General features: G+C 44.3%; 1 protein-coding gene across 2 annotated transcripts in view; it reads right to left on the bottom strand.

The window, feature by feature from the left end:
• Positions 1-995: 995 nt before the first annotated feature.
• The window catches only part of mbtps2 (membrane-bound transcription factor peptidase, site 2), a 34175-nt gene continuing 9332 nt past the window's right edge, over positions 996-25838 (bottom strand). For both annotated transcript variants that reach the window (XM_071327898.1, XM_071327899.1), the window contains 10 exons: positions 25385-25533; positions 23672-23810; positions 23498-23601; positions 22582-22709; positions 22068-22186; positions 20180-20360; positions 19619-19710; positions 9741-9963; positions 9376-9451; positions 996-1911 (listed from right to left, as the gene is read on the bottom strand). In XM_071327898.1, the coding sequence (XP_071183999.1) occupies positions 1689-1911; positions 9376-9451; positions 9741-9963; positions 19619-19710; positions 20180-20360; positions 22068-22186; positions 22582-22709; positions 23498-23601; positions 23672-23810; positions 25385-25533 (1434 nt within the window). In that variant the 3' untranslated portion in view covers positions 996-1688. The remainder of the gene's footprint in view (positions 1912-9375; positions 9452-9740; positions 9964-19618; positions 19711-20179; positions 20361-22067; positions 22187-22581; positions 22710-23497; positions 23602-23671; positions 23811-25384; positions 25534-25838) is intronic.

A 25838-nucleotide genomic window follows, 5' to 3' on the forward strand; every position in this document is an offset into this window, starting at 1 on the left:
TGGAGAGGCCCAGTGGTCGATATAGGTCAAATAGAGACAATTAGACATACTGTGCACTTTTGCATTTCTGTTCTGTACACACAGACATGCACATTCACAGACATTCACTCTCACAGACACTCACAGACATTCACTCTCACTTCTCCAGTTCATTCTACTGTTTCATGCATGTTTAAACCACTTTCTCTCTCCCACACACACTCACACCCATGATCATGGGTTGCATAAAATGATCTCTAACAGCGTGTGTCTGTGCATGCAATGTTGTGTGTGTCTGTCTTCCTTCAGTGAGTGTGTCTGTCTTCCTTCAGTGAGTGTCTGTCTTCCTTCAGTGAGTGTGTCTCTCTTCCTTCAGTGAGTGTGTCTTCCTTCCTTCAGTGAGTGTGTCTGCCTTCCTTCAGTGAGTGTGTCTGCCTTCCTTCAGTGAGTGTGTCTTCCTTCCTTCAGTGAGTGTGTCTGTGTAGCATCAGAGAGAAACATGGTATTAGCAGATCATATTAACATGACATCTCCCTGTGTTTGCATGTATTTTTTTATTTCTTGTTCTGGACACTGGGATGTTCTGGTCTCAAACATAATCAGATCTGAAAAGACAGACCAGAGTGGTGTAGCCTTAGGATAGAGGTGACTGGTCTAACCATCTACAGACACTAACAGTACAAACACAATACAGAAGGGACCATGGTGTTTCTGCATGAGGGCGGCAGGTAGTTTAGCAGTTAAGAACGTTGGGCCAGTATCCTTAAAAAGACATGACTTCCCTTGCAAATAAAACCACTCATCAAACACACATTCAGTTGTTCAGAACTCAGATAACTCTTTCACCCCTCCCTCCCATGTTTATACAAACCTCGATCCAGCCTGTCATTGCTCTGAAGTACACCATCCCCCTACACACTTTACTGACTGAAACACATATATACACACACACACAACTAGATGTGTGCTTATCTTGACAAAGTTAAACACACAGACTGGAGACAGACACACATCTCTGTGGTTAGACAGAAGTAGAATCAGTATTTACTGGCATTTGTCTGTGGGTTACACACCCCAGTAAATTACACATCTCCTACTTAGAAACACACAGACACACACACACACACACACACAGACTGGTAGGAATATGAAGAACTGAAAAGTCCATTGATCATTCCTCTTTATTTCACATAGAGAGATGGGGAGAGAGCAATATATTTGAAATGTCTTTCTTTTGGAACTTCTATGAGTGTAATGTTTACTGTTAATTATTATTGTTTATTATCTATTTCACATGCCAATAAAGCCCTTGAATTAAATTAAATTAAATTGAGAGACAGACAGACACAGACAAAGAGGAGACAAATAGATAAAACAACAATGTATCATGAATTCCCTAGAAAACAGAAACACATACCTCTTCACAGCGCGTGTGACGCCACACACACACACACACACACACACACACACACACACACACACACACACACGAGCAGAGAAGGTGCAGCTGAACACAAAATTTCCCCAGCATCCCTTAGTCACCATGTGCACCGCAGTGCCTGATGGGAACTGGAGTCTTTCTCTCAGAGACGAGCAGGAAGAGACCCACAATGCCTTTGTGCGGAGGCACGGCACAGCACCCCGGGAGATAGTCTCTTGGCGTTGGTTGCCATGGAGGCGTTGGTGGTGGTTGGTAGTCATAGTTACCGTTACCGGGCAGTAACCATCCACAGCCCCAGCGCTACATTAGCAGCCAGCAGAGCACTTCCTCCCAGCAACAGGAAAAAGCCAATCAGTTCGCGGTGCTGCCGATCTGTAACCACAGTGACCAGCGTGGCCTCCAGCAGAGCGGAGAGCATCCATTGGCCGTCAAGGGCGAAGCATGGAACAGAGTTGACCACGGCTAACGCTCCAGACAGGGACACAACGTATCTGATAAACACTGGGTTAAGATATCTACAGGACAGATAGACACTACACACACTGGGTTAACTTCACGAGGGTAGGGGGCAGCATTTGGAATTTTGGATGAAATGCATGCCCAATTTAAACTGCCTGCTTTCTCGGGACCAGAAGATATGATATGCATATAACTGGTAGATTTGGATAGAAAACACTCTAAAGTTTCCAAAACCATTAAAATAGTGTCTGTGAGTATAACAGAACTGATTTGGCAGGCGAAAACCTGAGAAAAATCCATTCAGGAAGTCGTTTCTTTTTTGGTTTTGTAGTTTTCTATTCAATGCCATTACAGTATCCATTGACTTAGGACTGAAATTGCAGTTTCTATGCCTTCCACTAGATGTCAACAGTCTTTAGAAATTGTTTCAGGCTTATATTCTGAAAAATGAGGAAGTAAGAGCAGTCTGAATGAGTGGACCCTAAAGTGTCACAGAGCTTTTTCATGCGCGCGACAGAGAGATAGCCTTTCTTGTTTACCTTTTAAATTGACGACGTTATTGTCCGGTTGAAATATTATCGATTATTTAGGCTAAAAACAACCCGAGGATTGAATATAAACATCGTTTGACATGTTTCTATGAACTTTATGGATACAATTTGGATTTTTTTGTCTGCCTGTTTTTGACTGCGTTTGAGCCTATGGATTACTGAAGAAAACGCGCGAACAAAACTGAGGTTTTTGGATATAAAGAGACTTTATCGAACAAAAGGAACATTTATTGAGTAAATGAATGTCTGCTGAGTGCAACCATATGAAGATCATCAAAGGTAAGGGATTAATTTTATCTCTATTTCTGACTTGTGTAACTCTTCTACTGGGCTGGTTACTGTTTGTAATGATTTGTCTAGTGGGCTATGTTCTCAAATAATCGTAAGGTATGCTTTCGCCGTAAAGCATTTTTTAAATCTGACACCGTGGTTGGATTCACAAGAAGTTAATCTTTAAACCTATATAAAATATGTTTTGTTTTCTGAATTTTTATAATGAGTATTTCTGTATTTGAATTTGGCGCCCAGCAGTTTCACTGGCTGTTGAAGAGGTGGGACGCTACCGTCTCACGTGCCCAAGAGAGGTTAAGGGCGTCATGGTGACCCTGTGGCAATATGGACAGTCTCAACGAAGCTATTGCCTTGTGTGCGGTGAAAAAGTATGTACTAATGTTTAAATTCATACATTCCTTTCCCCCTAAAACTCAAATGACAATGGAAGTAATTTACAATTGTAATATACTGAGTGTAAAAAAAAGTATTTTATTTTCCCTCATGTTAATGCATGTTTAATGTTAATGCTTGTTTCATGAAAATTCTTGTAAGTCATGTTCTATTAGGTTGAGACTTAAAAAAGGGAGGTGACATAAATAGTCATGCTATCCTAATAGCATTTCAATCGGTTACGTCACTTGCTCTGAGACCTGAAGTAGGGTTTCCCCTTGCTCTGCAAGGGCCGCGGCTTTTGTGGAGCGATGGGTAACGACCGTGCTTCGTGGGCAACCGTTGTTGATGTGTGCAGAGGGTCCCTGGTTCGCGCCCGTGTCGGGGCGAGGGGACGGTTTAAAGTTATACTGTTACATGCTATCCTATGTTTTAATGTATAAAGAATTGTCTCGTTATATGCTAGTGTTTTTGAAATTATTGTACATATCCCAACCAGAAGCCATGGATTACAGGCAACATCCGCACTGAGCTAAAGGCTAGATAGCTGCCGCATTCAAAAAAGCGGGACTCTAACCCGGACGCTTGTAAGAAATACCGATATGTCCTCCGACGAACCATGGAACCCTGACCTGTTCACTGGACGTGTCGCGGACCTGCTGTCTCCAACTCTGAATGATCGGCTATGAAAAGCCAACTGACATTTACTCCTGAGGTGCTGACCTGTTGCACCCTCTACAACCACTGTGATTATTATTATTTGACCCTGCTGGTCATCTATGAACATTTGAACATCTTGGCCATGTTCTGTTATAATCTCCACCCGGCACAGCCAGAAGAGGACTGGCCACCCCTCAGAGCCTGATACCTCTCTAGGTTTCTTCCTAGGTTCTGGCCTTTCTAGGGAGTTTTTCCTAGCCACCGTGCTTCTACATCTGCATTACTTGCTGTTTGCGGTTTTAGGCTGGGTTTCTGTACAGCACTTTGTGACATCAGCTGATGTAAAAAGAGCTTATTAAATAAACTTGATAGATTGATCGATCAAACAGGCAAAGCGGCAATATAGGACTAAAATCAAATCCTACTACACCAGCTCTGATGCTTGTCGGATGTGCTAGGGCTTGCAAAGTATCACGGATGACAAAGGGAAACCCAGCCTTGAGCTGCCCTGTGCCGCAAATCTACCAGACGAGTTAAATGCCTTGTATGCTTGCTTTGCGGAAAGCACCAGCTGTTCCGGAAGTCTGAGTCTTCACTGACATTTTCAACCTCTCCCTGACCCAGTCTGTAATACATGCAATACTTTACTATCGCTCCGTAGCACTCACATCTGTAGCCATGAAATGCGCTGAAAGGCTGGTCACAACACTATCATGCCAGACCCACTCCAATTCACATACCGACCCAACAGACCCACAGATGTCGCAATCTCTATTGCACTCCACACTGTCCTTTCCCACCTGGACAACAGGAACAACTACGTGAGAATGCTGTTCATTTACTACAGCTCATCGTTCAACACCATATGAGCCCTCCAAGCTCAACTCTAACACAGAACCCAAACCGGCTGTCCCCCTACACCAAACGCAATCACGACACGCAGGTTAAAATATCAAAACAAACTCTGAACCAATTATATTAATTTGAGGACAGGTCGAAAAGCATTAAACATTTATGGCAATTTAGTTAGTTACCTTGCACTTGCTAGCTAATTAGTCCTATTTAGCTAGCTTGCTGTTGCTAGCTAATTTGTCTTGGGATATAAATTCGAGTTGTTATTTTACCTGAAATGCACAAGGTCCTCTACTCCAATTAATCCACAGATAAAACGGTCAACCGAATTGTTTCTAGTCATCTCTCCTCCTTCCAGGCTTTTCTTCTCTTGACTTTACATTGCGATTGGCAACATTCATAAATTAGGTGCATTACCTCCACTGACCTCGTTTGTCTTTCAGTCACCCACGTGGGTATAACCAATGAGGAGATGGCATGTGGGTACCTGCTTCTATAAACCAATGAGGAGATGGCACGTAGGTACCTGCTTCTATAAACCCATGAGGAGATGGGAGAGGCAGGACTTGCAGCGCGATCTGTGTCAGAAATGGAACTGACTTCTAGTTTAGCCCTTGGCAATGCAGACGCGAGCAGTGTGGGTGCAATAATTGAATAATATAGACTTCTACATTTATTTTGCAACAGTTTGGTTCGACACCTGCTTGACATCCAACCAGAAGGCGCTACAGAGGATAGTGCGTACAGCCCAGTAAATCAATGGGGCCGAGCACCCTGCCATCCAGTGTCAGAGGAAGGCTCTCAAAATTGTCAAAGACTCCAGCACCCAAGTCATAGACTGTTCTCTCTGCTACCGCACGGCAAGAGGTACCGGAGCGCCAAGTCTGGAACCAAAAGGCTCCTGAACAGCTTCTACCCCCAAGCAATAAGACTGCTGAACAGTTAATCAAACGGCCACTGGACTATATACATTGACCCCCATTTTATTGTTGTGCTGACTCTATGCACACCCGCTAGACTCTACCCACGCACCCGCTAGACTCTACCCACGCAGCCACTAGACTCTACCCACGCAGCCACTAGACTCTACCCACGCAGCCGCTAGACTCTACCCACGCACCCGCTAGACTCTACCCACTAGACTCTACCCACGCACCCGCTAGACTCTACCCACTAGACTCTACCCACGCACCCGCTAGACTCTACCCACGCAGCAACTAGACTATACCCACGCAGCCACTAGACTCTACCCACTACTCTACCCACGCACCCGCTAGACTCTACCCACGCACCCGCTAGACTCTACCCGCTAGACTCTACCCACGCACCCGCTAGACTCTACCCGCTAGACTCCACCCACGCACCCGCTAGACTCTACCCGCTAGACTCTACCCACGCACCCGCTAGACTCTACCCACGCACCCGCTAGACTCTACCCACGCACCCGCTAGACTCTACCCACGCACCCGCTAGACTCTACCCGCTAGACTCTACCCACGCACCCGCTAGACTCTACCCGCTAGACTCTACCCACGCAGCCGCTAGACTCTACCCGCTAGACTCTACCCACGCAGCCGCTAGACTCTACCCACGCAGCCGCTAGACTCTACCCACTACTCTACCCACGCACCCGCTAGACTCTACCCACGCACCCGCTAGACTCTACCCACGCACCAGCTAGACTCTACCCACGCACCAGCTAGACTCTACCCGCTAGACTCTACCCGCTAGACTCTACCCGCGCAGCCACTAGACTCTACCCACGCACCAGCTAGACTCTACCCACGCAGCCGCTAGACTCTACCCGCTAGACTCTACCCGCTAGACTCTACCCGCTAGACTCTACCCACGCAGCCGCTAGACTCTACCCGCTAGACTCTACCCGCTAGACTCTACCCGCTAGACTCTACCCACGCAGCCGCTAGACTCTACCCGCTAGACTCTACCCGCTAGACTCTACCCGCTAGACTCTACCCGCTAGACTCTACCCGCTAGACTCTACCCACGCAGCCGCTAGACTCTACCCGCTAGACTCTACCCACTAGACTCTACCCACGCACCCACTAGACTCTACCCACGCAGCCACTAGACTCTACCCACGCAGCCGCTAGACTCTACCCACGCAGCCGCTAGACTCTACCCACGCAGCCGCTACCCACGCAGCCGCTAGACTCTACTCACTAGACTCTACCCACGCAGCCGCTAGACTCTACCCGCTAGACTCTACCCGCTAAACTCTACCCGCTAGACTCTACCCGCTAGACTCTACCCACGCACCCACTAGACTCTACCCACTAGACTCTACCCACGCAGCCACTAGACTCTACCCACGCAGCCACTAGACTCTACCCACGCACCCGCTAGACTCTACCCACGCACCCGCTAGACTCTACCCGCTAGACTCTACCCACGCACCCACTAGACTCTACCCACACATACTACACTGACACCCCAACACACCATGGTTTCCGTTAGCCGGTAATAGACGGCTTTTGTCCGATAAAAAAAGAGATCTAGAGACAGTATTCATTTTAAAAAGATATACTGCATTCTTTGAACCCTGAACTTATTAATATGATACATGTTATTAAATCATTGCACCACACTGCCCGTGCGTGTCAACGACCGTCTGTGTAGGCAGGCGCTAATATAGAACTTGGTTATTTGAGCTTCTGCGTTTGGTTCTATTTGTGATGCTTAATGCGCTGTAAGTCCCGCATCTCCCATCTCCTCATTGATTTTTAGGAGCATGGGTGATTGAAAGATTTGGCTCTGTACAAATTCACGGGATGTTTTGGAGGCAAAGCCAAATGTAAACTGAGGTTTATTGATATAAATATGAACTTGATCGAACAAAATATACATGTATTGTGTAACATGTTATTCCGGGAGTGTCATCTGATGAAGAATATCAAAGGTCAGTGATTCATTTTCTCTATTTCTGCTTTTTGTGACTCCTCTCTTTGGTTGGAAAATCGCTGTATGCTTTCTGTGACTAGTTGCTGACCTAACATAATGATATGTTCTGCTTTTTTGAAATCGGACACTGTGGTTGGATTGACGAGAATTGTATCTTTAAAATGGTGTCTAATACTTGTATGTTTGAGAAATTTGAATTATGAGATTTCTGTTGATTGAATTTGGCGCCCTGCAATTTCATTGGCTGTTAGCGAGGGGTTCCCCTAGCGGAACCCCAGTCCTAGACAGATTAACACCATCTGTTCTAATTGGCTCATGAAAGTGTCATTCAAGAAGCACTAAATGCCTACTTCCAGGAAACGGATTGAGATCAGATGATTTGCATGCAGATGCAGTTTGGACATTTCAATCGTGAAGAATGATCATTTATGACAGTGATGGCCTATTTTGAAATGAGGAATACCTACCTTGGTGTTTGAGGGTATTACATTTATAACATTTCTTGAGACAATAGAACCGTGTGGGCATAGTCAGACATTGGAATTGGAGGATGCATTTTATGCATATTCTATAATGATAGGCTACATCTGTCGGTACAAACTTTGATTGAGGAAATTATGATTTACATTTGAGAAATTTAGCAGACGCTCTTATCCAGAGCCACTTACAGTAGTGAGTTCATACTTTTTTCACACTGGTCCTCCGTGGGAATTGAACCCACAACCGTGGCTTTGCAAGTGCCATGCTCTACCAACAGAGCCACACAGAACATTTAAACGTAATTTAAAAATAAATAGCACTACAACACTGAACGTCACCAACAATATTTTATGTTGCTAGCTAGCTAGCTGTGGTTCGCTAGCTAGCTAGCTGTGGTTCGCTAGCTAGCTAGCTGTGGTTCGCTAGCTAGCTAGCTGTGGTTCGCTAGCTAGCTAGCTGTGGTTCGCTAGCTACTTAGCTGTGGTTCGCTAGCTACTTAGCTGTGGTTCGCTAGCTACTTAGCTGTGGTTCGCTAGCTACTTAGCTGTGGTTCGCTAGCTACTTAGCTGTGGTTCGCTAGCTACTTAGCTGTGGTTCGCTAGCTACTTAGCTGTGGTTCGCTAGCTACTTAGCTGTGGTTCGCTAGCTACTTAGCTGTGGTTCGCTAGCTACTTAGCTGTGGTTCGCTAGCTACTTAGCTGTGGTTCGCTAGCTACTTAGCTGTGGTTCGCTAGCTACTTAGCTGTGGTTCGCTAGCTACTTAGCTGTGGTTCGCTAGCTAGCTAGCTGTGGTTCGCTAGCTAGCTAGCTGTGGTTCGCTAGCTACTTAGCTGTCGTTCGCTAGCTACTTAGCTGTGGTTTGCTAGCTAAGCTGTGGTTTGCTAGCTGCTTGAGGCAGAGATGTTAAAGAAAGGAGGAGATAGGAATCCCAATGAATGATGGAACGTATAACGCCCAACCCAGCAGACTGTCAACCAATCGCGTTCAAGTGTCATGCTGCGTCAGGTGGTTGCTAAGCTAATCGGCACGCAATCCCTTCTCAAAGTCAGGGTATGAGTCGAGAAAGTACGTAATGTCACGAATCCAAAGCTATACCATTATTCAGAGAACACCATTGAAAATTAGACCCTGGTCTCAATTGGGTTCCCCTGATTAACTTTTATTTATTTTATCAAAAATAAAATATACGATATTACAGAGAACAAGTTAATTATCTCACATCTTAGATCTGCTCTGGGATGCTAACTAGTTAGCTGCGGTTGCTAGCATGTTAGCTGTGATTGCTAGCGAGTTAGCTGTAGTTTCCTAGCTGCTTCAACTTTGTTCATTTCCAACACAGCCATAATATGGAGTCAATGTACAAAAGGATACTTGCAGAAGGTCTCCATGACAACAGGGAGGTCCAGGTTCAGGAAGCCGAAGCGAGGAGCAAAGTTGGTCAGACTGACTGAGGAGGACAGGACAGGACAGGCATTAACACAGACAGAAAGACAGACTTATGGTTAGTTGGTCAGACAGGAAGATCATTACCAGACAGACAGAGGACAGTGTTAGGGTTAGTTGGTCAGACAGGAAGACAGGAGGGACATTACCAGACAGACAGAGGACAGTGTTATGGTTAGTTGGTCAGACAGGAAGACAGCAGGGACAATAACAGGACAGACAGACAGAGACAGAGGACAGTGTCTGTGTTAGGGTTAGTTGGTCAGACAGGAGGGGCTTTAACACACACTGACCTGCATATTGGAGGTGAGGAGGGTACCCCACAAACAGCATCTGTGTATTGGGTGGATGAGTAAGGCGGATCAACCTGGTCTGGTTCTCCAGTGAAGGTGTGACACAGACACTGGGTGAGTGTGTGTCAGGGTCTGTGTCAAGATGTGTGTGTGTGAGGCAGTCTGCGTTGCTGCGACACACACGGCTGCCAGACAGCATCTTACGAGCCGGGAGACACGCATACTGAAACATAACCAGCAGTTAGTCCTCTGTCTGTCTGTGTGTGTGTGTGTGTGTGTGTGTAGGGCTGTACCCCACCCTCAAACTCTGGCTCGACCGAGTCGTTTGTTCTTTCGACCAATCGATTGGTCAACATTTTGAAACTTGTATTTTGCCATATATAGACACACCCTGTGTTTGATTAAATCAACTATCTGCACCGAGCTGGTCTGATGTTTTAAGCACTGTGTGAATCAAATCAACTATATGCACTGAGCTGGTCTGATGCTTTAAGCACTGTGTGAATCAAATCAACTATATGCACTGAGCTGGTCTGATACTTTAAGCACTGTGTGATTAAATAATTAAGACATGGAGCCAGAGATGAAGATAAGCAGAAAATAAAACCTGGACCATCCATCGTCCTTCACGCTCGTTAAGTTACTAGTAATAGGCTACATACACCATGGGTCAGCAAGCTCTTCCATCAGCCACTGTATCTTATCATTTCTAGCGATCTGCGTGCCAGTTATGATTTTCATGGAACAGGATTATTTCAACTATAATAACATCTTCGTATCTCAATATCACTGTCGTGGTTAAGCTAAATTATATCTAAATGATAACGATACAAATGTAAAAGCTAAAATGTATAATTTGAGCTAACCTTTTTCCAAACGGCTCATTTATCCCCCCTCCTCTCCCCTATAACTATTCCCCAGGTCGTCGCTGTAAATGAGAATGTGTTCTCAGTCAATTTACCTGGAAAAACAGGGATAAAAAAAAGTATAAAATAAAGACCAAATTCTCCTAACCTGCTGCGGAAAAGTACATTCCAGTCGTAGCTGACCTCCACCAAGTGAGAACTCTATGCATGGTTTATATTATCACCTATAGTCTAGTTAAATAAAGGTTAAATCATTTTATTAAATCACCTATAGTCCAACTGATGCAGCATAGTGGCTATAAATACATGGGCTGAAGCATTGGGTTGCCCATCTGCATTTCGCCTACTGGACACCCGAGACATGGACTGTTCTCCATGATCCCGTCCGGCAGGGGGTACCGGTACATCAAGGCTCTCACAAACAGACTCCTACACAGCTTCTATCCCCTGGTCATAAGCTACAGGACTGTTTTGATAGCACAGACTGGAATATGTTCCGGGATTCTTCCGATGGCATTGAGGAGTACACCACATCAGTCACTGGCTTCATCAATAAGTGCATCGATGACGTCATCCCCAAAGTGACTGTACGTACATACCCCAACCAGAAACCATTGATTACAGTCAACATCGGCACTGAGCTAAAGGGCAGAGCTGCTGCCTTCAAGGAGCAGGACTCTAACCCAGACGCTTTTAAGAAATCCCGCTATACACTCTGAAAAACCATCAAACAGGCAAAGCGCCAATACAGAAATAAGATTGAATCGTACTGCATCGGCTCCGACGCTCGTTAGATCTGGCAGGGCCTGCAAACTATTAAAGACTACAGAAGGGAAACACAGCCGCGAGCTGCCCAGTGACACAAGCCTACCAGAGGAGCTAAATCACTTCTATGCTCGTTCGAGGCAAGCAACACTGAGGCATGCATGAGAGCATCAGCTGTTCTGGACGACTGGGTGATCATGCTCTCCGTAGCCGACGTGAGTAAGACCTTTAAACAGGTCAACATTCACAAGGCCGCGGGGCCAGACGGATTTCCAGCTCCGGACATGTGCTGACCAACTGGCAGGTGTCTTCACTGACATTTTCAACATGTCCCTGATTGAGTCTGTAATACCAACATGTTTCAAGCAGACCACCATAGTGATCTTGGTCACAGAGACTAAGGTAACCTGACTAGATGACTACAGACCTGTAGCACTCACGTCTGTAGCCATGAAGTGCTTTAAAAAGGCTGGTCATGGCTCACATCAACACCATTATCCCAGAAATCCTAGACCCACTCCAATTTTCATACCGCTCAAACAGATCCACAGATGATGCAATCTCTATTGCACTCCACACTGCCCTTTCCCACCTGGACAAAAGGAACACCTACATGAGAATGCTGTTCATTGACTACAGCTCAGCGTTCAACACCATAGTGCCCTCAAAGCTTATCACTTAAGTAAGGACCCTGGGACTAAACACCTCCCTCTGCAACTGGATCCTGGACTTCCTGACGGGCATTCTCTCAACCAGCTTCATGAGGTGTTCACCTGGAATGCATTTCAATGAACAGGTGTACCTTGTTAAAAGTTAATGTGTAGAATTTATTTCCTTCTTAATGCGTTTGAGCCAATCAGTTGTGTTGTGACAAGGTAGGGGTGGTATACAGAAGATAGCCCTATTTGGGAAAAGACTAAGTCCTATTTAGGAAAAGACCAAGTCCATATTATGGCAAGAACAGCTCAAATAAGCAAAGTGAAACGACAGTCCATCATTACTTTAAGACATGAAGGTCAGTCAATCCGGAAAATGTCAAGAACTTTGAAAGTTCCTTCAAGTACAGTCGCAAAACATCATCAAGCGCAACAATGAAACTGGCTCTCATGATGACCGCCACAGGAAAGGAAGAGACAGTTACCTCTGCTGCAGAGGATAAGTTCATTAGAGTTACCAGCCTCAGAAATTGCAGCCCAAATAAATGCTTCACAGAGTTCAAGTAACAGACAACTCAACATCAACTGTTCAGAGGAAACTGTGAATCAGGCCTTCATGGTCGAATTGCTGCAAAGAAACCACTACTAAAGGACACTAATAAGAAGAAGAGACTTGGTTGGGCCAAGAAACACGAGCAATGGACATTAGACCGGTGTAAACCGGTCTCTTAGTCTGATGTGTCCAAATTTGAGATTTTTGGTTCCAACGGCTGTGTCTTCGTGAGAAGCATGGAAGAGGTGGTGTGATGGTGCTTTTCTGGTGCTTTTCTGGTGACACTGGACCGCAGAGTGAGGGAAAAGCAGCCAACAAGTGCTCAGCATATGTGAGAACTCTTTCAAGACTGTTGGAAAAGCATTCCAGGTGAAGCTGGTTGAGAGAATGCCAAGAGTGTGCAAATATGTCATCAAGGCAAAAGGTGGCTACTTTGATGAATATTTCTTAAACATTTTTTTGGTTACTTCATGATTACATATGTGTTATTTCATAGTTTTGATGTCTTCACTATTATTCCACAATGTAGAAAATAGTAGAAATGTAAAAAAAAAAATGAGTAAGTGTCCAAACCTTTAACTGGTACTGTACTTGCATTCCTGTGTTTCTTGAACTCACATCTTTGTTCATGTGTTTTTTAATTCTATTTTCTATTTTCTATTATATCTTCATCGTCACTGCATTGTTGGGAAAGGCTCTGACTTTCGTTCTACTGTTTTACACCTGCTGTATCCTGTGCCCTAACCCTGTGCACGTGGTGAATAAACTTTGAAACATGAAACGTCCTGATTTGTACTATCATCATCATCATCTATATTGTTATTTATATTATCTATATTATTATTATCATCAATATTATCATTATCTATTTTATTATGATTATTATCTATATCTATATTATTCATATTATATTATTATTATCTATATTACTATCTATAGTAGTATTAATATTATTATTATTATCTATATTACTATCTATATTATGATATATATTATTATTATCATCAATATTATTATTAATATTATTATCTATATTATTTAGATTGTTAGTATCTATATTAGTATTGTTAGTATCTATATTAGTATTATTATATTATTATTATCTATATTATTATTAATATTACTAACTAAATTATTTATATTATCTATATTATATTATTAGTATCTATATTAGTATTGTTAGTATCTATATTAGTATTAGTAATATTATATTATTATTATCTATATTATTATTAATATTACTAACTAAATTATTTATATTATCTATATTATATTATTAGTATCTATATTATTATGATTATCTATATTATATTATTAGTATCTATATTATTATGATTATCTATATTATGATTATCTTCTATATTATTATTTGCGTTATTAATATTATTATTATCTATATTATTATTATCTATATTATTATTATTCGTATTATTAATATCATCATCATCATCTATATTCTTATCTAAATGATCATCTATATTCTTATCTATATTATTATTATCATCATCATCATCATCACTGCATTGTTGGGAAAGAGCGTTCAAGGTAAGTCTTTCATTGTACTGTATTAAACCTGCTATATCCTGTGCACGTGATGAATAAACTTTGAAAAGGCCTGATTTTTTATAATAATGAATTATAATAAAGTATTATTAATCATTATTCATTCGAAAAGTGTTTTTCCCGCAATTGCATTAAGAATTGTTGTGCATTGACGGCTTCAGGCCTGGAAGTATGTGATGTTAGGGGCCTTTTGCCATTCAAGAGGCAAAATAGTAGATTGGCATTCCCAATCTACTAGGGAATCAAGGCCATCGTCGAGGGCACCGAGCCATTAACAACAATTGCCAATTAAAATGATTCAAAACCGAAAAACTCCAGATATTTTGATAAGACAAATGTATATGCAAATAATTAGCCTACAAGTCAAAGTGTAGGTTATATACATATTGGCTACAGTCTCATGTCCACACCGATACTGACATGAGGGAGGCACCAGAAAATATACTTATAAAATAGAAAGTATATATACAAAAGTATGTGGACACCAGTTCAAATTCATGGATTCGGCCATTTCAGCCACACCCATTGCTGACAGTTGTATAAAATCGAGCACACAGCCAAGCAATCTCCATAGACAAACAGTGGCAGTAGAACGGCCTTACTGAAGAGCTCAGTGACATTCAAAGTGGCACCGTCATAGGATGCCCCCTTTCCAACAAGTCAGTTGGTCAAATTTCTGCCCTGCTAGAGAGATGCCCCAGTCAACTGTTGTTATTGTGAAACATCTAGGAGCAACAACTGCTCAGCCGCGAAGTGGCACACAAGCTCACAGAACGGGACCGCCGAGTGCTGAAGGGCGTAGAGCGTAAAACACGTCTGTCCTGAGTTGCAACACTGACTATCAAGATCTAAATTGCCTCTGGAAGCAACGTCAGCACAATAACTGTTCGTCGGGAGCTTCATGAAATGGGTTTCCATAGCAATGTCAAGCATCGGCTGGATTGGTGAAAAGTTCGCCACCATTGGACTCTAGAGCAGTGGAAGCCCGTTCTTTGGAGTGATGAATCACGCTTCACCTTCTGACAGTCTGACGGAAGAATCTGGGTTTGGAGGATGCCAGGAGAACGCTACCTGCCTGAATGCGTAGTGCCAACTGTAAAGTTTGGTGGAGGAGGAATAATGGTCTCGGGCTGTTTTTCATGGTTCGGGCCCCTTAGTTCCAGTGACATCTTAACGCTACAACGACATTCTAGACGATTCTGTGCTTCCAACTTTGTGACAACAGTTTGGGGAAGGCCCTTTCCTGTTTCAGCATGACAATACCCCGGAGACAAAGCGAGGTCCATACAGAAATGGTTTGTTAAGATCAGTGTGGAAGAATTTGACTGGCCTGCACAGAGCCCTGACCTCAATCCCATCGAACACCTTTAGGATGAATTTGAACGCTGACTGCGAGCCAGGCCTAATCGCCCAAACATCAGGGCCTGACTTCATTAATGCTTGTGGCTAAATGGAAGCAAGTCCCCACAGCAATGTTCAAGCCTTACCAGAAGAGTGAATTTTGGAATGAGATGTTCGACGAGCAGTGTCCACATACCTTTGGTCATGTAGTGTATATAGGCTAAATGCCAGTTATGATTGACTAATGATTGACTAATATAAATGTAGGATAATTAACATTTTAATATGGACATAGGCCTACTCGAGGCACAGTTCGTTCTGATAGGAGAGAAAGGCCAGTACCTGTTGCGCACCGCAACATCCCCCACCTTACAATTTGAGTGGAGGTAGTCAGCATTTTGAAAACTATTTAACCATAAACGCAATTGTTTGAAACATTTTAGGCATGTCTTACCTTGTTTCAAAAAGCCAAAATCCAACCATAGAAATTGCGAGAATTATACTGAACAGAAAATATAAAAGCAACATGCGACAAAAATATTTTACTGAGTTCCAGTTTATATAAGGAAATCAGTCAATTGAAATAAATTCATTAGGCACTAATCTATGGATTTCACATGACTGGGCAGGGTCGCACCGGGTGGGCCTGGGAGGGCAAAGGCCCACCCTCTTGGGAGCCAGGCCTAGCCAATCAGAATGAGTGTTTCGCCAAAATAGGGCTTTAATACAGACAGAAATACTGCTCAGTTTCATCAACTATCCGGGTGGCTGGTCTCACACGATCCCGCAGGTGAAGAAGCCGGAGGTCCTGGGCTGTCGTGGTTACATGTGGTCTGCGGTTGTGAGGCCCGGTTGGACGTACTGCCAAATTCTCTAAAACGACGGTGGAGCCGGCCTATAGAGAAATTAACATGTAATTATCTGGTAACAGCTCTGAGGGACATTCCTGCAGTCAGCATACCAAAGGCAACCTCCCTGAAAAGTTGAGACATCTTTGCACATTTTAGAGAGTGGCCTTTTATTGCCCCCAGCACAAGGTGCATCTGTGTAATAATCATGCAGTTTAATCAGCTTCTTGATATGCCACACCTGTCAGGTGGATGGTTGATCTTGGCAAAGGAGAAATGCTCAGTAACAGGGATGTAAAACAAATTTGTGCACAAAAATGTGATCGAAATAAACTTTTTGTGCGTATGGAAAATTTCGGGGAACTTTTAATTCAGCTCATGAAACATGAGCCTAACACTTTACATGTTGCGTTTATATTTTTGTTCAGTATATATAAACACTTCCTCATATGCCATTGAAACCAGCATTTATCTAATGTTCTATTGGTTTTCAAATCAACGTTTTTTTCGTTGTCCAGTAGCCAAAGGCATTACTACCCTAGTCATATAAGCAACCTTAGATCTACCCTCTTTCTACATTTCTAATGAATACTTTCATCTCTGTCACGTGAGACTTGCTCCTATATGCATTGCGCTTTTGAGAACAGTGTTTTCCGGATAATTGCATTTCGGAACATTCGCACGTAGCCTACTGCCGTGTGCGCAGAAATGCGCGTAGGACCCATCATCCTCCCTCTATGGGGAAAGCCAACTAAAGATGTTGACCCTCCGCCTCTCTCAAGGCAACTGGAGCACTGGGCCAGCCAATAGAAACCTGTGGCAGCACAGGTGAAACACCTTCCGACTACAGAGATGGACAAGCCAGCACAGGTGAAACACCTTCCGACTAAAGAGATGGACAAGCCAGCACAGGTGAAACACCTTCCGACTAAAGAGATGGACAAGCCAGCACAGGTGTAACACCTTCATACTAAAGAGATGGACAAGCCACCACAGGTGTAACACCTTCCCGACTACAGAGATGGACAAGCCAGCACAGGTGAAACACCTTCCGACAAAAGAGATGGACAAGCCAGCACAGGTGAAACACCTTCATACTAAAGAGATGGACAAGCCACCACAGGTGAAACACCTTCCGACTAAAGAGATGGACAAGCCAGCACAGGTGAAACACCTTCCGACTAAAGAGATGGACAAGCCAGCACAGGTGAAACACCTTCATACTAAAGAGATGGACAAGCCAGCACAGGTGAAACACCTTCCGACTAAAGAGATGGACAAGCCACCACAGGTGTAACACCTTCATACTAAAGAGATGGACAAGCCACCACAGGTGAAACACCTTCCGACTAAAGAGATGGACAAGCCACCACAGGTGTAACACCTTCCGACTAAAGAGATGGACAAGCCACCACAGGTGTAACACCTTCCGACTAAAGAGATGGACAAGCCACCACAGGTGTAACACCTTCCGACTAAAGAGATGGACAAGCCACCACAGGTGTAACACCTTCCGACTAAAGAGATGGACAAGCCAGCACAGGTGAAACACCTTCCGACTAAAGAGATGGACAAGCCACCACAGGTGAAACACCTTCCGACTAAAGAGATGGACAAGCCACCACAGGTGAAACACCTTCCGACTAAAGAGATGGACAAGCCACCACAGGTGAAACACCTTCCGACTAAAGAGATGGACAAGCCTGCACAAGTGTAACATTTACGGACTAATGAGGTGACGCCAATCGGTGTGCTAAAGGTCCAACCTCAAAACATAAATGGAAAAACCAAAACCTGTAACAGCCGGGAGAAGGGAATTATAATATTATATTCTGCCCAAGGGCACAACGGCAACAAGGAATGGATTTGGACCCCCCCCAGAGAATGTTATTGCGGATCTACAAAAACGACCTCTCCGGAATCCTAATGACAGAAAACCGTTGCAGTGACAGACCTTTAACCCCTAGACATCCTCTGATGGACATATTTATACATGTTGGTGCATGCCAGGTAGTCGAGGTCTACTTCTATGTGTAATCAGGAGCATGTCCTTACTCAATACTGGCAGGAGCGCTACAAACAAAACCCAATGAATAAATTGACAACTCGTAAATGGAATGAAATAAACCAAAAGTTGTTTCTCACAAGGGTAGCCTAGGTTGTGAGCTCTCACAAACAACGTGTCCTACAATGACAACGGTAAACGAATGAAATAATAATAATATACTGAATGCATTATCAGAAATGACCGTAACCAAACAAACATTGTAGAATAGAAATGACTGTGATGAAGGCTAAATGTAATACTGGTGATATACACGGGGTGTACAAAACATTAAAGAACACCTCCCTAATATTGAGTTGCACCCCCTTTTGCCCTCAGAACAGCTTCAATTTGTTGAGTTACGGACTCTACAAGGTGTTGAAAGCATTCCACAGGGATGCTGGCCAATGGTGACTCCAATGCTTCCCACAGTTGTGTCAAGTTGACTGGATGTCCTTTGGGTGGTGGACCATTCTTGGTACACATGGGAAACTGTTGAGCTGAAAAACCCAGCAGCGTTGCCGTTCTTGACACAAACCGGTGCACCTGGCACCTACTACCATACCCCGTTCAAAGGCACTTCAATACTTTGTCTTGCCCATTCACCCTCTGAATGGAACACACACACAATCCATGTCTCAATAGTCTCAAGGTTTAAAAATCCTTCTTTAACCTGTCTCCATCTACACTGATTGAAATGGATTTAACAAGTGACATCAATAAGGGATCATAGCTTTCACCTGGATTCACCTGGTCAGTCTGTCATGGACAGAGCAGGGTTTCATAATGTTTTGTACACTCGGTGTATGTAATGGGGAATTGATAGACTACCAATCAAAGTGTAAACAATTCACACAATGAAGTTATGAAATAATGAATGAGCACGAATTGGCGGGAGAGCGCGCATTCTGGAGACCCGCCTTCTGAGTCTTAACCATACTCCCGTTCCTATTGGACTGTACCTATTGGACTGTACCTATTGGACTGGACCTATTGGACTGGACCTATTGGACTGGACCTATTGGACTGGACCTATTGGACTGGACCATACCTGCAGTCTCCTCAAGGATTTGTCTACTGAGAGGGGAACGGATCAGACAAGTGTCACATATATATTTGTGACCGCTCGACAAACAGGCTATCAACCAAACAATCGACCAGTCAACTAAATGGGGTCAGCCCTGTGTGTGTGTGTTTGTTTGCTTGTGCGTGTGTGTGTGTGGGTGTGTGTGTGTGTCTCACCTCCTTCTCCTGTAGTTTGGTGTAGGAGAAGCAAAGATCAGTCAGACTGTTGTTACTGCAGCATTCTATAGAAGTATCCAACCTCCTGTAGACTACAGGGAGAGATCAGACTGTTGTTACTGCAGCATTGTTACAACCTCCTGTAGACTACAGGGAGAGATCAGACTGTTGTTACTGCAGCATTGTTACTACCTCCTGTAGACTACAGGGAGAGGGAGAGGACAGAGACAAAGAGAGGAAGAGGAGAGTGAGAGAAGAGAGGAGAGAGTGAAAGAGGCATTAGTAACATTGGTGTGTGAGTGTGTGTACCTCGACCGTGGGCCCAGCTGGGTTGCAGGGTGTGTGCTGGGACACAGTATCCAGTCTGAGGTGTGTGTGTGTGTGTGTGTGTGTGTGTGTGTGTGTGTGTGTGTGTGTACCTCGACCGTGGGCCCAGCTGGGTTGCAGGGTGTGTGTTGGGACACAGTATCCAGTCTGAGGTGTGTGTGTGTGTGTGTGTGTGTGTGTGTGTGTGTGTGTGTGTGTGTGTGTGTGTGTGTGTGTGTGTGTGTGTGTGTGTACCTCGACCGTGGGCCCAGCTGGGTTGCAGGGTGTGTGTTGGGACACAGTATCCAGTCTGGGGTGTGTGTGTGTGGATTGTGAGACAGGAGTTCCAGTCCTCTACTGTTCGTACATCACAATCCTCAAGCCCGGTCACCATGTCACCTATTGACAGACCTCTAGGACCGTCTGCAGGAGAGCCCTGACACACACAGAGAGAGTTAACAAACACTAGATTGTTACCTTACAAGAGGGCTAAACCAGCTTGTTCACACAAACACACTAGAGCTGGGACAATTAACTGAAAATGATCGACACAGGAATTTTGCTGATATCGTTCATTATAAGAAGCCTATACTAGAGAAATGTCAAATTTTAAATGCGTTTGTTAATCTTTTTTTTTTTTAATGGGACAAATGATGGCTTCACACTACCAGTAGTAGTTCAAAGGACAATAAAAACTGTGGTGCACATTCATGTTAGAAACTTAGCGTTCTATTTATCAGGGGCAGTATTGAGTAGCTTGGATGAAAGGTGCACAGAGGTGCACAGAGTAAACGGCCTGCTCCTCAGTCATAGTTGCTAATATATGCATATTAGTATTGGATAGAAAACACTCTGAAGTTTCTAAAACTGTTTGAATTATGTCTGTGAGTATAACAGAACTCATATGGCAGGCAAAAACCTGAGAAGTTCCACTTCCTGTTTGGATTTTTTCTGGGGCTGGTAATTTTTCAACCAAGCTCTCATTGAAATTACAGCAAGATATGGATGAGTTTTCACTTCCTATGGCGTCCACTAGATGTCAACAGTCAATAGAACTTTGTCTGATGACTCTGCTGTGAAGGGGGGCCGAAGGAGACAGGAATGAGTAACCAAAGCCATGAGGTGACCACGCGTGTTCACGTGGGAGGCAGCTCCGTTCCATCTCTCAATTGGAACGTTATTCAAGATAACAACATTCTAAAGATTGATTCAGTACATCGTTTGACATGTTTCTACTGACTGTTATGGAACTTTTGTACATTTCGTCACGTTATAGTGGACGCGCTTTGTGACTTTGGAATTGTTTACCAAACGCGCTAACCAAAGTAGCTAATTGGACATAAATAACGGACATTATCAAACAAATCAAGCATTTATTGTGGACCTGTGATTCCTAGGACTGCATTCTGATGAAGTTCATCAAAGGTAAGGAAACATTTATCATGTATTTTCTGGTTTCTGTTGACTCCAACATGGCGGCTAATTTTACTATTGTTCTGAGCTCCGTCTCATTATTATTAATGATTATTGCATGGTTTGCTTTTTCCGTAAAGTTTTTTTGAAATCTGACACAGCGGTTGCATTAAGGAGAGGTATACCTATAATTCCATGTGTATAACTTGTATTATCATCTCCATTTATGATGAGTATTTCTGTTGAATCGATGTGGCTATGCAAAATCACTGGATGTTTTTGGAACAAGTGAATGTAACGCGCCAATGTAAACTCAGATTCTTTGATATAAATATGAACTTTATCAAACAAAATATGCATGTATTGTGTAACATGAAGTCCTATGAGTGTCATCTGATGAAGATCATCAAAGGTTAGTGATTCATTTGATCTCTATTTGTGCTATTTGTGGCTCCTCTCTTTGGCTGGAAAAATGGCTGAATTTTTCTTTGAGTTGGTGGTGACCTAACATAATCGTTTGTGGTGCTTTTGCTATTTGAAAACACTATTGTGGGATTAACAACAAGATTACCTTTAAAATGGTATAAGACACATGTATGTTGGAGGAATTTTAATTATGAGATTTCTGTTGTTTGAATTTGGCGCCCTGCACTTTCACTGGCTGTTGTCATATCGATCCCGTTACCGGGATTGCAGCCATATGAAGTTAACACTACTGTCCCACACTAACCTGCACCACCTCGGTGACGAGGGCTCCAGCCCCAGTGTAGTAAACAGGAAACAGGAAGACAGGCAACAGGAAGAGGAAACACAATGCTGCTACACACAGCACAAAGTTATGCCACACCCCTAGAGAGAGAGAGAGAGAGAGAGGAGAGAGAGAAGGGGGGGGGAGAGGGAGGGGAGAGAGAGAGAGAGAAAGAGAGGAGAGAGAGGGGGGGGGGGGGGAGGGGAGAAAGAAAGAGGGGGGAGAGAGACAGGGAGCGAGAGAGAGGAGGGAGGGAGAGAGACAGGGAGCGAGAGAGAGGAGGGAGGGAGAGAGAGAGGCGAGTTTTGAAGATGGTTAGTTAAAACGTGTTCACCGTTAGAGAGTGGTGTCTTAGTGATCACCTGCCAAGTGGACGAAATGATTTGATTCAACATGAACAGAAAACAATGGTTAGATGCTACCCAATAGTACACACGCTCTCGTGTGTTTGCTCTCTTAGTTTAGATGTGTGTGTGTGTGTGTGTGAGAATCTTACCTGCACAGAAGATGCGTAGCTGTTGGGCAGGTGAGATGAGGTTGAGATGTGTGGTGAAGAGATCTACGAAAGCTCCGGGATACACCACGAAAACAAACACACCGAAACCATTCACACGTACCTGCTCCCTACACACACACACACACACACACACACACACACACACTCTATTTTAAAAAGGTACAATTTCTTCATGTGTACAACATCTAAAAACCTGCATCACAATATTGAGAGCGTCTACATTTCCAAAAGGAGGTAGGTATTTGGTGTTTTTGGGAGAAATAAAAAAAAAGTTTTTTAAGAGCCTCCGTACTACACAACGACGATGAGGAAGTGAATCGCTGGTTGGAGTACGTGAAAGTTAATCGCAAAAAAAAGAAGAAGATCCATAAACATTTGAATTATTTTATTTGCTTTCTGAAGTGATGGGGTGTAAAATAAACTTTAATCTCAAATGAACGTAATCCTTGTAGTCTGGTGGATATCTGTTTTGTCTCAGTTCAGTTACAGCATGGTCAGAGTTAGTGACTCAGTTCAGTTACAGCATGGTCAGAGTTAGTGACTCAGTTCAGTTACAGCATGGTCAGAGTTAGTGACTCAGTTCAGTTACAGCATGGTCAGAGTTAGTGACTCAGTTCAGTTACAGCATGGTCAGAGTTAGTGACTCAGTTCAGTTACAGCATGGTCAGAGTTAGTGACTCAGTTCAGTTACAGCATGGTCAGAGTTAGTGACTCAGTTCAGTTACAGCATGGTCAGAGTTAGTGACTCAGTTCAGTTACAGCATGGTCAGAGTTAGTGACTCAGTTCAGTTACAGCATGGTCAGAGTTAGTGATTCAGTTCAGTTACAGCATGGTCAGAGTTAGTGACTCAGTTCAGTCACAGCAGGTCCCAGTTAGTGTGTGTATATATCTTACCTTATTGCTGCCACGGCATGGCCCAGTTCGTGTATGACCCCACTGACCAGCAGAGCAGAGAAGAAGTAGGCCAGCTGACTGACTGGCAGGTTTATACCTGGGACCTGCACACACACAGCAGTCAGTACACACACACACACACAGCAGTCAGTACACACACGTCGTTGTACGTACCACCACCTGTAGTGTCTGTTGATTGGCTCCCTGAGGGTGGTCTGATGTCATCTGATGGATAGTCTGCTGCAGGGTTCTAATTAGCAGCACCACCGAACCACACATAGACACCAGCCCAAACACTAGACCACTGGTAAACCTACACGCAAACACACACACAGTGGAACTGGGCACAAGTCTTACACGAGGTAGAGGGAATTAGGGTTAAGGGTCAGAGGTCAGGTCTTATCATAGGTAGAGTGTGTGAGGGTTAGAGGTCAGGTCTTACCAGAGGTAGAGTGTGTGAGGGATAGGTCAGGTATTACCAGAGTTAGAGGGCATGAGGGTTAAGGGTCAGAGGTCAGGTCTTACCAGAGGTAGAGGATATGAGGGTTAAGGGTCAGAGGTCAGGTCTTACCAGAGGTAGAGTGTGTGAGGGTTAGAGGTCAGGTCTTACCAGAGGTAGAGTGTGTGAGGGATAGGTCAGGTATTACCAGAGGTAGAGGGCATGAGGGTTAAGGGTCAGAGGTCAGGTCTTACCAGAGGTAGAGGATATGAGGGTTAAGGGTCAGAGGTCAGGTCTTACCAGAGGTAGAGTGTGTGAGGGTTAGAGGTCAGGTCTTACCAGAGGTAGAGTGTGTGAGGGATAGGTCAGGTATTACCAGAGGTAGAGGGCATGAGGGTTAAGGGTCAGAGGTCAGGTCTTACCAGAGGTAGAGGGCATGAGGGTTAAGGGTCAGGTCTTACCAGAGGTAGAGGGCATGAGGGTTAAGGGTCAGAGGTCAGGTCTTACCAGAGGTAGAGGGCATGAGGGTTAAGGGTCAGAGGTCAGGTCTTACCAGAGGTAGAGTGTGTGAGGGTTAGAGGTCAGGTCTTACCAGAGGTAGAGTGTGTGAGGGATAGGTCAGGTATTACCAGAGGTAGAGGGCATGAGGGTTAAGGGTCAGAGGTCAGGTCTTACCAGAGGTAGAGGATATGAGGGTTAAGGGTCAGAGGTCAGGTCTTACCAGAGGTAGAGTGTGTGAGGGTTAGAGGTCAGGTCTTACCAGAGGTAGAGTGTGTGAGGGATAGGTCAGGTATTACCAGAGGTAGAGGGCATGAGGGTTAAGGGTCAGAGGTCAGGTCTTACCAGAGGTAGAGGGCATGAGGGTTAAGGGTCAGAGGTCAGGTCTTACCAGAGGTAGAGGATATGAGGGTTAAGGGTCAGAGGTCAGGTCTTACCAGAGGTAGAGTGTGTGAGGGTTAGAGGTCAGGTCTTACCAGAGGTAGAGTGTGTGAGGGATAGGTCAGGTCTTACCAGAGGTAGAGGGCATGAGGGTTAAGGGTCAGAGGTCAGGTCTTACCAGAGGTAGAGGGCATGAGGGTTAAGGGTCAGAGGTCAGGTCTTACCAGAGGTAGAGTGTGTGAGGGATAGGTCAGGTATTACCAGAGGTAGAGGGCATGAGGGTTAAGGGTCAGAGGTCAGGTCTTACCAGAGGTAGAGGGCATGAGGGTTAAGGGTCAGAGGTCAGGTCTTACCAGAGGTAGAGGATATGAGGGTTAAGGGTCAGAGGTCAGGTCTTACCAGAGGTAGAGTGTGTGAGGGTTAGAGGTCAGGTCTTACCAGAGGTAGAGGGCATGAGGGTTAAGGGTCAGAGGTCAGGTCTTACCAGAGGTAGAGGATATGAGGGTTAAGGGTCAGAGGTCAGGTCTTACCAGAGGTAGAGTGTGTGAGGGTTAGAGGTCAGGTCTTACCAGAGGTAGAGGGCGTGGGGGTTGATGCGAGCGCAGCGTGAGAAGAGGCGGTTGAAGAGGGAGGTCTGCCAGCGGATGTGGAACGGAGAGAGAGACAGACCCTTTGACCCTAGCCACATCTCATAACAATGACCATATGACTCAGACAGCTGAGGGAGAGGAGAGAGGACGTGTTACAACAACCTCTGCCATAATCCTAGCCCCTACACACATATTGAATACATTTGATTCATTCAAATGTATGTTTTAGCACAATATTCCAAATACCACTATCGCAAGAATGCAGGGTTTGTTCTTTTTTATTTCACCTTTATTTAACCAGGTAGGCTAGTTAAGTACAAGTTCTCATTTACAACTGCGACCTGGCCAAGATAAAGCATAGCAGTGCGATACAAACAACACAGAGTTACACATGGAGTAAACAAGTGTACAGTCAATAACACAATAGAAAAAA

This window comes from Salvelinus alpinus, chromosome 10 (genome assembly GCF_045679555.1).
Source record: "Salvelinus alpinus chromosome 10, SLU_Salpinus.1, whole genome shotgun sequence".
Lineage (NCBI taxonomy): Eukaryota > Metazoa > Chordata > Actinopteri > Salmoniformes > Salmonidae > Salvelinus > Salvelinus alpinus.